This window comes from Phyllobates terribilis, unplaced genomic scaffold (assembly GCF_046119375.1).
Source record: "Phyllobates terribilis strain yellow unplaced genomic scaffold, ASM4611937v1 Scaffold_5__5_contigs__length_657084704, whole genome shotgun sequence".
NCBI lineage: Eukaryota > Metazoa > Chordata > Amphibia > Anura > Dendrobatidae > Phyllobates > Phyllobates terribilis.
The window spans coordinates 618,379,127-618,391,873 of record NW_027362765.1 but is presented as its reverse complement, the minus strand read 5'-3'; the positions used below and the strand labels follow the sequence as shown (position 1 = coordinate 618,391,873).

At 48.3% G+C, this 12,747-nt stretch overlaps 1 protein-coding gene across 1 annotated transcript in view; it reads left to right on the top strand.

Moving 5' to 3' along the window:
* The first annotated feature begins 747 nt into the window (after positions 1–747).
* The window catches only part of LOC141273765 (protein ELYS-like), a 113,549-nt gene continuing 101,549 nt past the window's right edge, over positions 748–12,747 (top strand). Inside the window, exons 1-4 of the mRNA XM_073686103.1 lie at positions 748–909; positions 8,341–8,470; positions 8,958–9,211; positions 9,293–9,473. Of these exons, the coding sequence (XP_073542204.1) occupies positions 898–909; positions 8,341–8,470; positions 8,958–9,211; positions 9,293–9,473 (577 nt within the window). The 5' untranslated portion in view covers positions 748–897. The remainder of the gene's footprint in view (positions 910–8,340; positions 8,471–8,957; positions 9,212–9,292; positions 9,474–12,747) is intronic.

Sequence of the window (12,747 nt, the reverse complement as noted above, 5' to 3'; positions counted from 1 at the left end):
ACGCTATGTGGGCACACAGCCTTAGGCTGTGTGCCCACGTAGCATTTTTCAAGCGTATATGCTGCGGAATTTCCGCAGCGTAAACGCTTGAAAAACGCATGTATATCCGCACCCCATGGTCCCCAATGGGATTCCGCAAGTTCTATGCACATGCTGTGGATTTTTCCGCAGCGTTTATGCCGCGTTCAAAAATCCGCAGCATGTCATTTAATTTTGCGTTTCCGCAAGCGGAATTGCCTTAGTCCAATGCATAAAAAACGCAAGGCAATTCCGCATGTGGAAAACGCGTGATAAACGCACGAAAAATGCGCGATAAACGCGTGCGGAATTCCGCATGCGTTTTTCCGGGAGAGGACTTGCATTTATGCAGCAGAAATTTTCTGCTTCATAAATGCAACGTGGGCACGCAGCCTTAATCCATGCCGTTTGCATGGATTTATATAGTGTGACCTAGTTGTCAAGCACTTTCCAAGTGATGCTATCGCCTGGAAAGTGCTTGTCAATCTGCATGCGGAAACGCATGTGGATCCGCATGTATTCTGCAGGGAAAACGCATGCACAATCTGCATGCGTTTTTTCTGCCAGGGAGATGCAGAAATTTTCTGCTTCATTTCTGCATCGTGGGCACATAGCCTATAACTGAGAAGTGTGACGTAACGTGACGGGAACACGCAATCTGTGACGTCCGCAAAAGGGAACCGCCCCTAAACACAAACCAACCAATGACAGAACAGAACTCACGCCCCTTTGTTACGGCGCACGCACGGCTCTGTGACGTACTCAGTGGGAAGGAAGAGGAACCGGTGGCGCTTGGTGATCAGAGATGGTGGCCGTGATGATCCCGCAGGCCTGCTCGCAGTGTGACGCTGGGGAGAGAAGCTGAGCCCGGCGACTGCGATGGTCTTCACGGTGAGCAGACGGAACATCGTGCCCGCTTTATCGTGCGTGTCACTGCCTGGAAAAAGAGCGGAGCCTGACTGGCCGTGTAGGCAGCGTGCGCGCTGCTGGCCGGGGCCGTGCACTGGCTCAGTCATGGCAGGCTGCTCACTGCGAGGTCTGCTCTCCAGACGGGAAAGACCACAGTGAAAGCTGTCACATCTCCCCGGCCACGGGGGTCCCGGACTCTGCATTCTATATCCGCCCTGTAGGGGGAGTGCCAGACACCACCGCTATGAGTGCAGGGCTGGCATCACCCGCTGCTGACTGTCCTGTACATGGGGCCATTGCCCTGACTGACAGCACCGCGTACTCTACTGACTGACAGCACCGCGTACTCTACTGACTGACAGCACCGCGTACTCTACTGACTGACAGCACCGCGTACTCTACTGACTGACAGCACCGCGTACTCTACTGACTGACAGCACCGCGTACTCTACTGACTGACAGCACCGCGTACTCTACTGACTGACAGCACCGCGTACTCTACTGACTGACAGCACCGCGTCCCCTACTGACTGACAGCACCGCGTCCCCTACTGACTGACAGCACCGCGTCCCCTACTGACTGACAGCACCGCGTACTCTACTGACTGACAGCACCGCGTACTCTACTGACTGACAGCACCGCGTACTCTACTGACTGACAGCACCGCGTACTCTACTGACTGACAGCACCGCGTACTCTACTGACTGACAGCACCGCGTACTCTACTGACTGACAGCACGCGTACCCTACTGACTGACAGCACCGCGTCCCCTACTGACTGACAGCACCGCGTCCCCTACTGACTGACAGCACCGCGTCCCCTACTGACTGACAGCACCGCGTCCCCTACTGACTGACAGCACCGCGTCCCCTACTGACTGACAGCACCGCGTCCTCTACTGACTGACAGCACCGCGTCCTCTACTGACTGACAGCACCGCGTCCTCTACTGACTGACAGCACCGCGTCCTCTACTGACTGACAGCACCGCGTCCTCTACTGACTGACAGCACCGCGTCCTCTACTGACTGACAGCACCGCGTCCTCTACTGACTGACAGCACCGCGTCCTCTACTGACTGACAGCACCGCGTCCTCTACTGACTGACAGCACCGCGTCCTCTACTGACTGACAGCACCGCGTCCTCTACTGACTGACAGCACCGCGTCCTCTACTGACTGACAGCACCGCGTCCTCTACTGACTGACAGCACCGCGTCCTCTACTGACTGACAGCACCGCGTCCTCTACTGACTGACAGCACCGCGTCCCCTACTGACTGACAGCACCGCGTCCTCTACTGACTGACTGACAGCACCGCGTCCCCTACTGACTGACAGCACCGCGTCCCCTACTGACTGACAGCACCGCGTCCCCTACTGACTGACAGCACCGCGTCCCCTACTGACTGACAGCACCGCGTCCCCTACTGACTGACAGCACCGCGTCCCCTACTGACTGACGGCACCGCGTCCCCTACTGACTGACGGCACCGCGTCCCCTACTGACTGACGGCACCGCGTCCCCTACTGACTGACGGCACCGCGTCCCCTACTGACTGACGGCACCGCGTCCCCTACTGACTGACGGCACCGCGTCCCCTGCTGACTGACGGCACCGCGTCCCCTGCTGACTGACGGCACCGCGTCCCCTGCTGACTGACGGCACCGCGTCCTCTGCCGACTGACGGCACCGCGTCCCCTGCCGACTGACGGCACCGCGTCCCCTGCCGACTGACGGCACCGCGTCCCCTGCCGACTGACGGCACCGCGTCCCCTGCCGACTGACGGCACCGCGTCCCCTGCCGACTGACGGCACCGCGTCCCCTGCCGACTGACGGCACCGCGTCCCCTGCCGACTGACGGCACCGCGTCCCCTGCCGACTGACGGCACCGCGTCCCCTGCCGACTGACGGCACCGCGTCCCCTGCCGACTGACGGCACCGCGTCCCCTGCCGACTGACGGCACCGCGTCCCCTGCCGACTGACGGCACCGCGTCCCCTGCCGACTGACGGCACCGCGTCCCCTGCCGACTGACGGCACCGCGTCCCCTGCCGACTGACGGCACCGCGTCCCCTGCCGACTGACGGCACCGCGTCCCCTGCCGACTGACGGCACCGCGTCCCCTGCCGACTGACGGCACCGCGTCCCCTGCCGACTGACGGCACCGCGTCCCCTGCCGACTGACGGCACCGCGTCCCCTGCCGACTGACGGCACCGCGTCCCCTGCCGACTGACCTGTAAGTGGGGCCATTGCCTTGCCTTGACTGACAGCACCGTGTGCTCTACTGACTGACAGCACCGCGTGCTCATCATTGTGGCAGGTAGTGATGGCTGTAGTAGGCTCCTGCCTGGACATTACTGCCATCATTTATTTGACTGTGATTGACAGCGATTATTTCACTGCCTGACTGACCTTAGTCGGTGCGGATCCATGAGGTTTTGCACATACTGCGGACACTAGCCAGACCTACCTGTGGGGCGATTGAATTCATAAGTTTGCAGTAACATATGAGGTATTACTGATAAACCCGTTCACAGTGGCCCCTGAGGTGGGTATGGGTTTTTGTCACATGTGGCAGCACATCGTGGGACTTTACCCTTAGGAACAGACTTGCATGTACCGAATTCTAAAACTCGGCATCTTCTCTGAAGAATTACTGTAGTTGTTTTTCTTTATAAATTCACCAACACCTGATTATTTCATTGTCTGCGCTACATGTAAAGAATTCCATTCTTTAAGGAAGAATTTGGAGCAGATCTGTTTCAAAATCCTCCAGAAATAAACTTTGTAAACCTAGCCATTCATTCTGTGCATCATGTAATCAGCTAGAACTAGTACCACTTCTGCCTTCTGTAATAACTTATCATCTCATACACTATTCTCATCAGTGACCAAATAGATTATCAGTTTACAGTCAGGAGTCTGAATGGTCATCATCTTTATTGTAGCTGGCTAACTGGAGCTGTGTAGCCATCATCATTACTATGATAGGAGTTTGTTTCTACCTTTTGGAAAAGGTTACATTAGACTCATTATGCAGCATGGTCTGGTGACTGAAATGGTGACCTCCATTAGATAACATGGTACTTCTCAGCAATGATCATAAGATCACATAACTTAACGGAGGAGAAAATAGCCTTCATTTTATAGATTTTTTAAGTAGTCTGGGACCCTTGCCATTGGAATGGTCATGTCTGTGGAGCTGAAAGAAATGGCCAGAGTGCTGTACTCTAGTCCGTGAATGGAGAAGCAATGGGCATGCTCTTCCTTCTAACTCCTCCTCCCTGACATTGTGTAGTGAGAAGGAATGGTGGATTCCCCATCATCTCTAGATTGTTAGTAGTAGCTGTGCTGTGAGTGACTCCAAAAGCTGTAATCCGTACAGGTGGCTGAATATCTGTCATACGTGTCAAACTCTGTCCTGTGGGCGAAATCTGGCCCTCAGGGTGATTTTATTTGGCCCGTGACATCAGAACCACCACCCCTATGTGGGCCCCATTATACTGTATGGAGGACTATGTGGGCCCCATTATACTGTATGGAGGACTATGTGGGCCCCATTATACTGTATGGAGGACTATGTGGGCCCCATTATACTGTATGGAGGACTATGTGGGCCCCATTATACTGTATGGAGGACTATGTGGGCCCCATTATACTGTATGGAGGACTATGTGGGCCCCATTATACTGTATGGAGGACTATGTGGGCCCCATTATACTGTATGGAGGACTATGTGGGCCCCATTATACTGTATGGAGGACTATGTGGGCCCCATTATACTGTATGGAGGACTATGTGGGCCCCATTATACTGTATGGAGGACTGTGTGGGCCCCATTATACTGTATGGAGGACTGTGTGGGCCCCATTATACTGTATGGAGGACTGTGTGGGCCCCATTATACTGTATGGAGGACTGTGTGGGCCCCATTATACTGTATGGAGGACTGTGTGGGCCCCATTATACTGTATGGAGGACTGTGTGGGCCCCATTATACTGTATGGAGGACTGTGTGGGCCCCATTATACTGTATGGAGGACTGTGTGGGCCCCATTATACTGTATGGAGGACTGTGTGGGCCCCATTATACTGTATGGAGGACTGTGTGGGCCCCATTATACTGTATGGAGGACTGTGTGGGCCCCATTATACTGTATGGAGGACTGTGTGGGCCCCATTATACTGTATGGAGGACTGTGTGGGCCCCATTATACTGTATGGAGGACTGTGTGGGCCCCATTATACTGTATGGAGGACTGTGTGGGCCCCATTATACTGTATGGAGGACTGTGTGGGCCCCATTATACTGTATGGAGGACTGTGTGGGCCCCATTATACTGTATGGAGGACTGTGTGGGCCCCATTATACTGTATGGAGGACTGTGTGGGCCCCATTATACTGTATGGAGGACTGTGTGGGCCCCATTATACTGTATGGAGGACTGTGTGGGCCCCATTATACTGTATGGAGGACTGTGTGGGCCCCATTATACTGTATGGAGGACTGTGTGGGCCCCATTATACTGTATGGAGGACTGTGTGGGCCCCATTATACTGTATGGAGGACTGTGTGGGCCCCATTATACTGTATGGAGGACTGTGTGGGCCCCATTATACTGTATGGAGGACTGTGTGGGCCCCATTATACTGTATGGAGGACTGTGAGGGCCCCATTATACTGTATGGAGGACTGTGTGGGCCCCATTATACTGTATGGAGGACTGTGTGGGCCCCATTATACTGTATGGAGGACTGTGTGGGCCCCATTATACTGTGTGGAGGACTGTGTGGGCCCCATTATACTGTGTGGAGGACTGTGTGGGGCCCCATTATACTGTGTGGAGGACTGTGTGGGCCCCATTATACTGTGTGGAGGACTGTGTGGGGCCCCATTGTACTGTGTGGAGGACTGTGTGGGCCCCCATTGTACTGTGTGGAGGACTGTGTGGGCCCCCATTGTACTGTGTGGAGGACTGTGTGGGCCCCCATTGTACTGTGTGGAGGACTGTGTGGGCCCCCATTGTACTGTGTGGAGGACTGTGTGGGCCCCCATTGTACTGTGTGGAGGACTGTGTGGGCCCCCATTGTACTGTGTGGAGGACTGTGTGGGCCCCCATTGTACTGTGTGGAGGACTGTGTGGGCCCCCATTGTACTGTGTGGAGGACTGTGTGGGCCCCCATTGTACTGTGTGGAGGACTGTGTGGGCCCCCATTGTACTGTGTGGAGGACTGTGTGGGCCCCCATTGTACTGTGTGGAGGACTGTGTGGGCCCCCATTGTACTGTGTGGAGGACTGTGTGGGCCCCCATTGTACTGTGTGGAGGACTGTGTGGGCCCCCATTGTACTGTGTGGAGGACTGTGTGGGCCCCCATTGTACTGTGTGGAGGACTGTGTGGGCCCCCATTGTACTGTGTGGAGGACTGTGTGGGCCCCCATTGTACTGTGTGGAGGACTGTGTGGGCCCCCATTGTACTGTGTGGAGGACTGTGTGGGCCCCCATTGTACTGTGTGGAGGACTGTGTGGGCCCCCATTGTACTGTGTGGAGGACTGTGTGGGCCCCCATTGTACTGTGTGGAGGACTGTGTGGGCCCCCATTGTACTGTGTGGAGGACTGTGTGGGCCCCCATTGTACTGTGTGGAGGACTGTGTGGGCCCCCATTGTACTGTGTGGAGGACTGTGTGGGCCCCCATTGTACTGTGTGGAGGACTGTGTGGGCCCCCATTGTACTGTGTGGAGGACTGTGTGGGCCCCCATTGTACTGTGTGGAGGACTGTGTGGGCCCCCATTGTACTGTGTGGAGGACTGTGTGGGCCCCCATTGTACTGTGTGGAGGACTGTGTGGGCCCCCATTGTACTGTGCGGAGGACTGTGTGGGCCCCCATTGTACTGTGCGGAGGACTGTGTGGGCCCCCATTGTACTGTGCGGAGGACTGTGTGGGCCCCCATTGTACTGTGCGGAGGACTGTGTGGGCCCCCATTGTACTGTGCGGAGGACTGTGTGGGCCCCCATTGTACTGTGCGGAGGACTGTGTGGGCCCCATATTGTATACTGGTTGGCCTGCGACATTGTCCACGTTTTTCATTTTGGCCCTCTGTGTGTTTGACGTCTCTGATCTATGTTGTAATGTACAGGATCTCCATAAATAGATGAAATAGCACATTACTGATGGGAGACACGGTACAGTAATCTGAGTTCAGCTGCTGCACCTGGCAGAAGAATGTGGCTTGTGCCCCCCGCAGCGCAGCAGGGAGTTTCAGATTTGCATTTTCTTTCTCCCTTTTAAAAGAAATGTTGTACCTAGTAATGGAAAGTAAGACCGCCGGATTCAGAGATGACAGAGATTTAGGAAAACTGGTGCAATGGAATAATTGCTATAGCAACTAGTTTGCTTCCTTAATTATCATATGGGCTTCTGAGAAATTTAGAGAAACCAAGAACAAGAAAAATACCCAAATAACTGAAAGTAGATGTATAAATCGCACAGTGCAAAAATAATAATAAATAATAAAGGGTATTTAGTTAACATAATTTTGATCAAAATAATGTGAAAGCCATCCCGCCACTTCACGGCAACCCTTATGGGACAGTCCTAACTCTAATATTAAAAACCTTACCATTTGTCATTTCTGAGAAATTGAGTCTGATTGCTAAGATCAAGTGCGCAGGTTTTCAGAATTCGCCCTTTATGCCTATTCGGCAAAGATTTTTGTAAAATCAAAATTGTATCCAGTTATAATCATGGCTAAAGGTCAACGAAGCCTTGAATAGGTGGCATATGTAAAGACTTTTCCTTAAGTTTGTAACACTGTATATTTTGCATGTACTGCAAATACACCAAGCGTATGGACAAAATAAATCCATAGGTTGTTACCAAGTTTGTTGTCTTGGCCTCAGGGCTGTGGAGTCGGAGTCGGTATAAAATGGACCGATTCCTAAAATATATAATAAATTGGGTACAGTAGTACAATGCAGGATGTGCTGTAAATGTTTTCATAAGAATTTGGGAAAGTTGTGAAATGTCCTATAAATGTCTGTTCTGTTCCTGATGTAAGGGTCTCTGCTTAGGTGAGATGAATCTGTGCTGCACTTTATGTACACGCTCAGCAGTGAGGCCGTGCTGTGAAGACGGACATCAAGGGGGCGAAGGTTTGGCTTACTGACTCCACAGCCCTGCTTGGCATACGTTCAGTGGGTATATGGTGACTATACCTTTCAGTGCAAAGTGGCCCATTATGGGAAATAATCTAGCATGTTTTTATTGGCCATGTAAGCACCTGTATTGTGTATGGGTGCATATGACTGGAGTGTCCTTTCTGTGCTTATATATATAATATACTGGTGTAATATTACTGTGTTTTCATTTACTTTGTTTAATTTCAAATTCTTGTTTTTCCTCTGAAAGAAAAATAAGATGCCGAATCTTGAGGCCCAAGTAACTAGCAGCTTGCTGCAATTTCCAGAGATCACAATAGAAGCTCTCCAGGAGGGTGAAATTAACCTGGAATCTGTCTTGCGTGCAAAGTTTACCCCAGGTAAGAGATATGTAACATCTAATAGAACGATGGTCTGTTTGCTCATTATTTTACCAAATGAATGGTAAAGGTTTTTTTTTCCAGTCTTCTTTAATCTTTTCTGATAAGTGATGATTGTTAGATTGGTGGGGTAAAAGTAGGACTAAAGTGGAGTTCATACAAGCGTATCTTGTGATCCGTATACGGGCTGCATCGCCTGACCTCGTGGCCGGCTTCCCAACCTTAGCTTACAGCCTCGGGTCTGAAGCGGTACGTTTTGGACCTTGTGCTTCATATACGGACTGTGAAATACAGTTGTGCGAGCCCTGCCTTACACCGATCTAACAGTTATCCCCTATACTATGCAGCTAACTCTCTGTTGTGGGGGCATATGCCCAGTGTTTCTTGTAAAAACTTATATCTTTAATCTGTTTTTACAAATATGAAGTTATAGGCTCAGAAAAGGTTGGCAGTGCATGTGTGTAATTTATTTCTCTTTTCTGTAAAGGGAGAGCTGGGCTTGCTTGGCTCGCATGTGGACCCCAGCTTGAAGTTACCAATTCAGTAACGGGTGAAAGACTTTCTGCATACTGTTTTAGCTCAGTGACTGAGAGACCTCCCACTGTTGTCGCTGTCAAAGAGTTTTCATGGCAGAAGAAGACAGGACTTCTTGTGGGTCTGCTTGAAGCAGAAGGCAGTGTTCTTTGCTTGTATGATGTCGGCATTTCAAAAGTTGTTAAAGCAGTGGCGCTCCCTGGCTCGGTAAGCACTTCTAAACTTGATTGATTTGCTCGATCCTTTTTGGGAAACTGTTATAATTTATATATTTTCTTGTGCTTTCAGGTAACGGCTGTTGAACCCTTAGTGAATGATGGCGGAGCCAATGCCAGTACTCAGCATTTACACCAGAGTCTAAGATGGTTCTTTGGCGTGGCAGCTGTGGTTACAGATGTTGGGCATGTTCTTCTTATTGATCTATGTTTAGATGATATCTCTTGCAATCAAGATGAGTTGGAAGCGTCAGGTATTTTTCTTAATAAATCAGGATTTTTAAAATGTATTTTAACAAAACTAAATCAAGTTGTGTTAAAGGGGTGACCACATTTTAGTAATTGATGGCATATTACTAGGATTTGTCAGCACACAATAAACACAAGGGGTCTGACCTCTAGAGCACCCAACAATCCTAGGAATAACCTTTCCCTTCTGAACATTGGTGTGAGGCCACCTGCTGCGGCACTTCTTCATTCAAGTGGATGGGGCTCTTTGCCTTTCCCAGCACAGTTCAGATATCACGACCACCTTTGTGCAGAAAAAAAATTAAGAGCCTGAAATGCGCCCCCCCCCCCCACCCAAATTGGTTTGGGGCCCCAGAGATCAAGTGATGGCATATCACATATCAGCATTATGCTATTTACTTGATTTGGAATTCCCTTTATGATTTCACAAAACAACATAATGCCATTAACCTCTTTAGTGCCTTTGCGATATACTGTCTGTATTCATTCCTCGTGGTTTTTAAGATGTCTGCTTGCTGTCCTTTATTAGTAATATTCATTGTTTGCTTCTGGTGGATAAACATTTTGCACTGGTCATGTGATGGGCACATAGCTACAGCGCTGTGTACACACGTGCTTCTCACTAAATTAGAATATCATCAAAAATTGTATTTCAGTTCTTCAATACAAAAAGTGAAACTCATATATTATATAGAGTCATTACAAACAGTGATCTATTTCAAGTGTTTATTTCTGTTAATGTTGATGATTATGGCCTCCAGCCAATGAAAGCACAAAAGTCATTATCTCAGTAAATTAGAATTAAAAAACACCTGCAAAGGCTTCCTAAGCATTTAAAAAGGTCCCTTTAGTCTGTTTCAGTAGGCTCCACAATCATGGGGAAGACTGCTGACTTGACAGATGTCCAGAAGGCAGTCATTGACACACTCCACAAGGAGGGTAAGCCACATAAGGTCATTGCTAAGGAAGCTGGCTGTTCAGAGTGCTGTATCAAAGCATATTAATGGAAAGTTGAGCAGAAGGAAAAAGTGTGGTAGGAAAAGGTGCACAAGCAACCGAGATAACCACAGCCTTGAAAGGATTGCTAAGAAAAGGCCGTTCAAAAAAATAGGGGGAGATTCACATGGAGTGGACTGCTGCTGGAGTCATTGCTTCAAGAGCTGCCACCGCACGGACGTATCCAGGACATGGGCTACAAGTGCCACATTCCTTGTGTCAAGCCACTTATGACCAATAGACAATGCCAGAAGAGTCTTACCTGGGCAAGGAGAAAAAGACCTGGACTGATGCTCAGTGGTCCAAGGTGGTGTTTTCAGATGAAAGTAAATTTTGCATTTCATTTGGAAATCAAGGTCTGAGAGTCTGTAGGAAGAGTGGAGAGGCCACAATCCAAGCTGCTGGAGGTCTAGTGTGAGGTTTCCACAATCAGTGATGGTTTGGGGAGCCATGTCATCTGCTGGTGTAGGTCCACTGTGTTTTATCAAGACCAAAGTCAGCGCAGCCGTCTACCAGGACATTTTACAGCACTTCATGCTTCCCTCTGCGGACAAGTTTTTTGGAGATGGAAATTTCATTCTTCAGCAGGACTTGGCACCTGTCCACACTGCCAAAAGTACCAATACCTGGTTTAAAAGCCATAGTATGACTGTGCTTGATTGGCCAGCAAACTCGCCCGACCTTAACCCCATAGAGAATTTATGGGGTATTGTCAAGAGGAAGATGAGAGACACCAGACCCAACAATGCAGACGAGCTGAAGGCTGCTATCAAAGCAACCTGGACTTCCATAACACCTCAGCAGTGCCACAGGCTGATCGCCTCCATGCCACGCCACATTGATGCAGTAATTGATGCAAAAGGAGCCCCGACCAAGTACTGAGTGCATTTACTGAACATACATTTCAATAGGCCAACATTTCGGATTTTATTTCATTTTTCAAGCTGTTATAAAGTATTCTAATATACTGAGATACTGACTTTTGTGTTTTCATTGGCTGTAAGTCATAATCATCAACATTAACAGAAATAAACACTTGAAATAGATCACTCTGTGTGTAATGACTATATAATAGATCCCTCTGTCTGTAATGACTCTATATAATAGATCACTCTGTCTGTAATGACTCTACATAATAGATCCCTCTGTCTGTAATGACTATATAATAGATCACTCTGTTTGTAATGACTATATAATCACTCTGTTTGTAATGACTCTATATAATAGATCACTCTGTTTGTAATGACTCTATATAATCACTCTGTTTGTAATGACTCTATATAATAGATCACTCTGTGTGTAATGACTCTAATAGATCACTCTGTGTGTAATAACTCTATATAATAGATCACTCTGTGTGTAATGACTCTAATAGATCACTCTGTTTGTAATGACTCTATATAATAGATCACTCTGTGTGTAATGACTCTAATAGATCACTCTGTGTGTAATGACTCTATATAATAGATCCCTCTGTGTGTAATGACTCTATATAATAGATCACTCTGTAATGACTCTATATAATAGATCAATCTGTGTGTAATGACTCTATATAATAGATCCCTCTGTCTGTAATGACTCTATATAATAGATCCCTCTGTGTGTAATGACTCTATATAATAGATCCCTCTGTGTGTAATGACTCTATATAATAGATCCCTCTGTGTGTAATGACTCTATATAATAGATCCCTCTGTGTGTAATGACTCTATATAATAGATCCCTCTGTGTGTAATGACTCTATATAATAGATCACTCTGTGTGTAATGACTCTATATAATAGATCCCTCTGTCTGTAATGACTCTATATAATAGATCCCTCTGTGTGTAATGACTCTATATAATAGATCCCTCTGTGTGTAATGACTCTATATAATAGATCCCTCTGTCTGTAATGACTCTATATAATAGATCACTCTGTCTGTAATGACTCTATATAATAGATCCCTCTGTGTGTAATGACTCTATATAATATATAAGTTTCACTTTCTGTTTTGAAGAACTGAAATAAATTAACTTTTTGATGATATTGTAATTTTGTGAGAAGCACCTGTAGTTATGAGCTATGCCCGTATGTGTCTTGTATTACAAAGACTGACTTTCACTAGGCAAATTAAAGGTTTCTATTCAATTACATCAAATGGAGGTATTGAAAACTGTAGAGAATTAATGTAGAAAGTCTATTAAAATATTGTATAACTTGTATTTAAAGAAACCGTAATATATTTAAGGGAAGAAGTAAATTTAATCTAGTGTAAAACAGTAAAGAGAGGCGAGGGATTT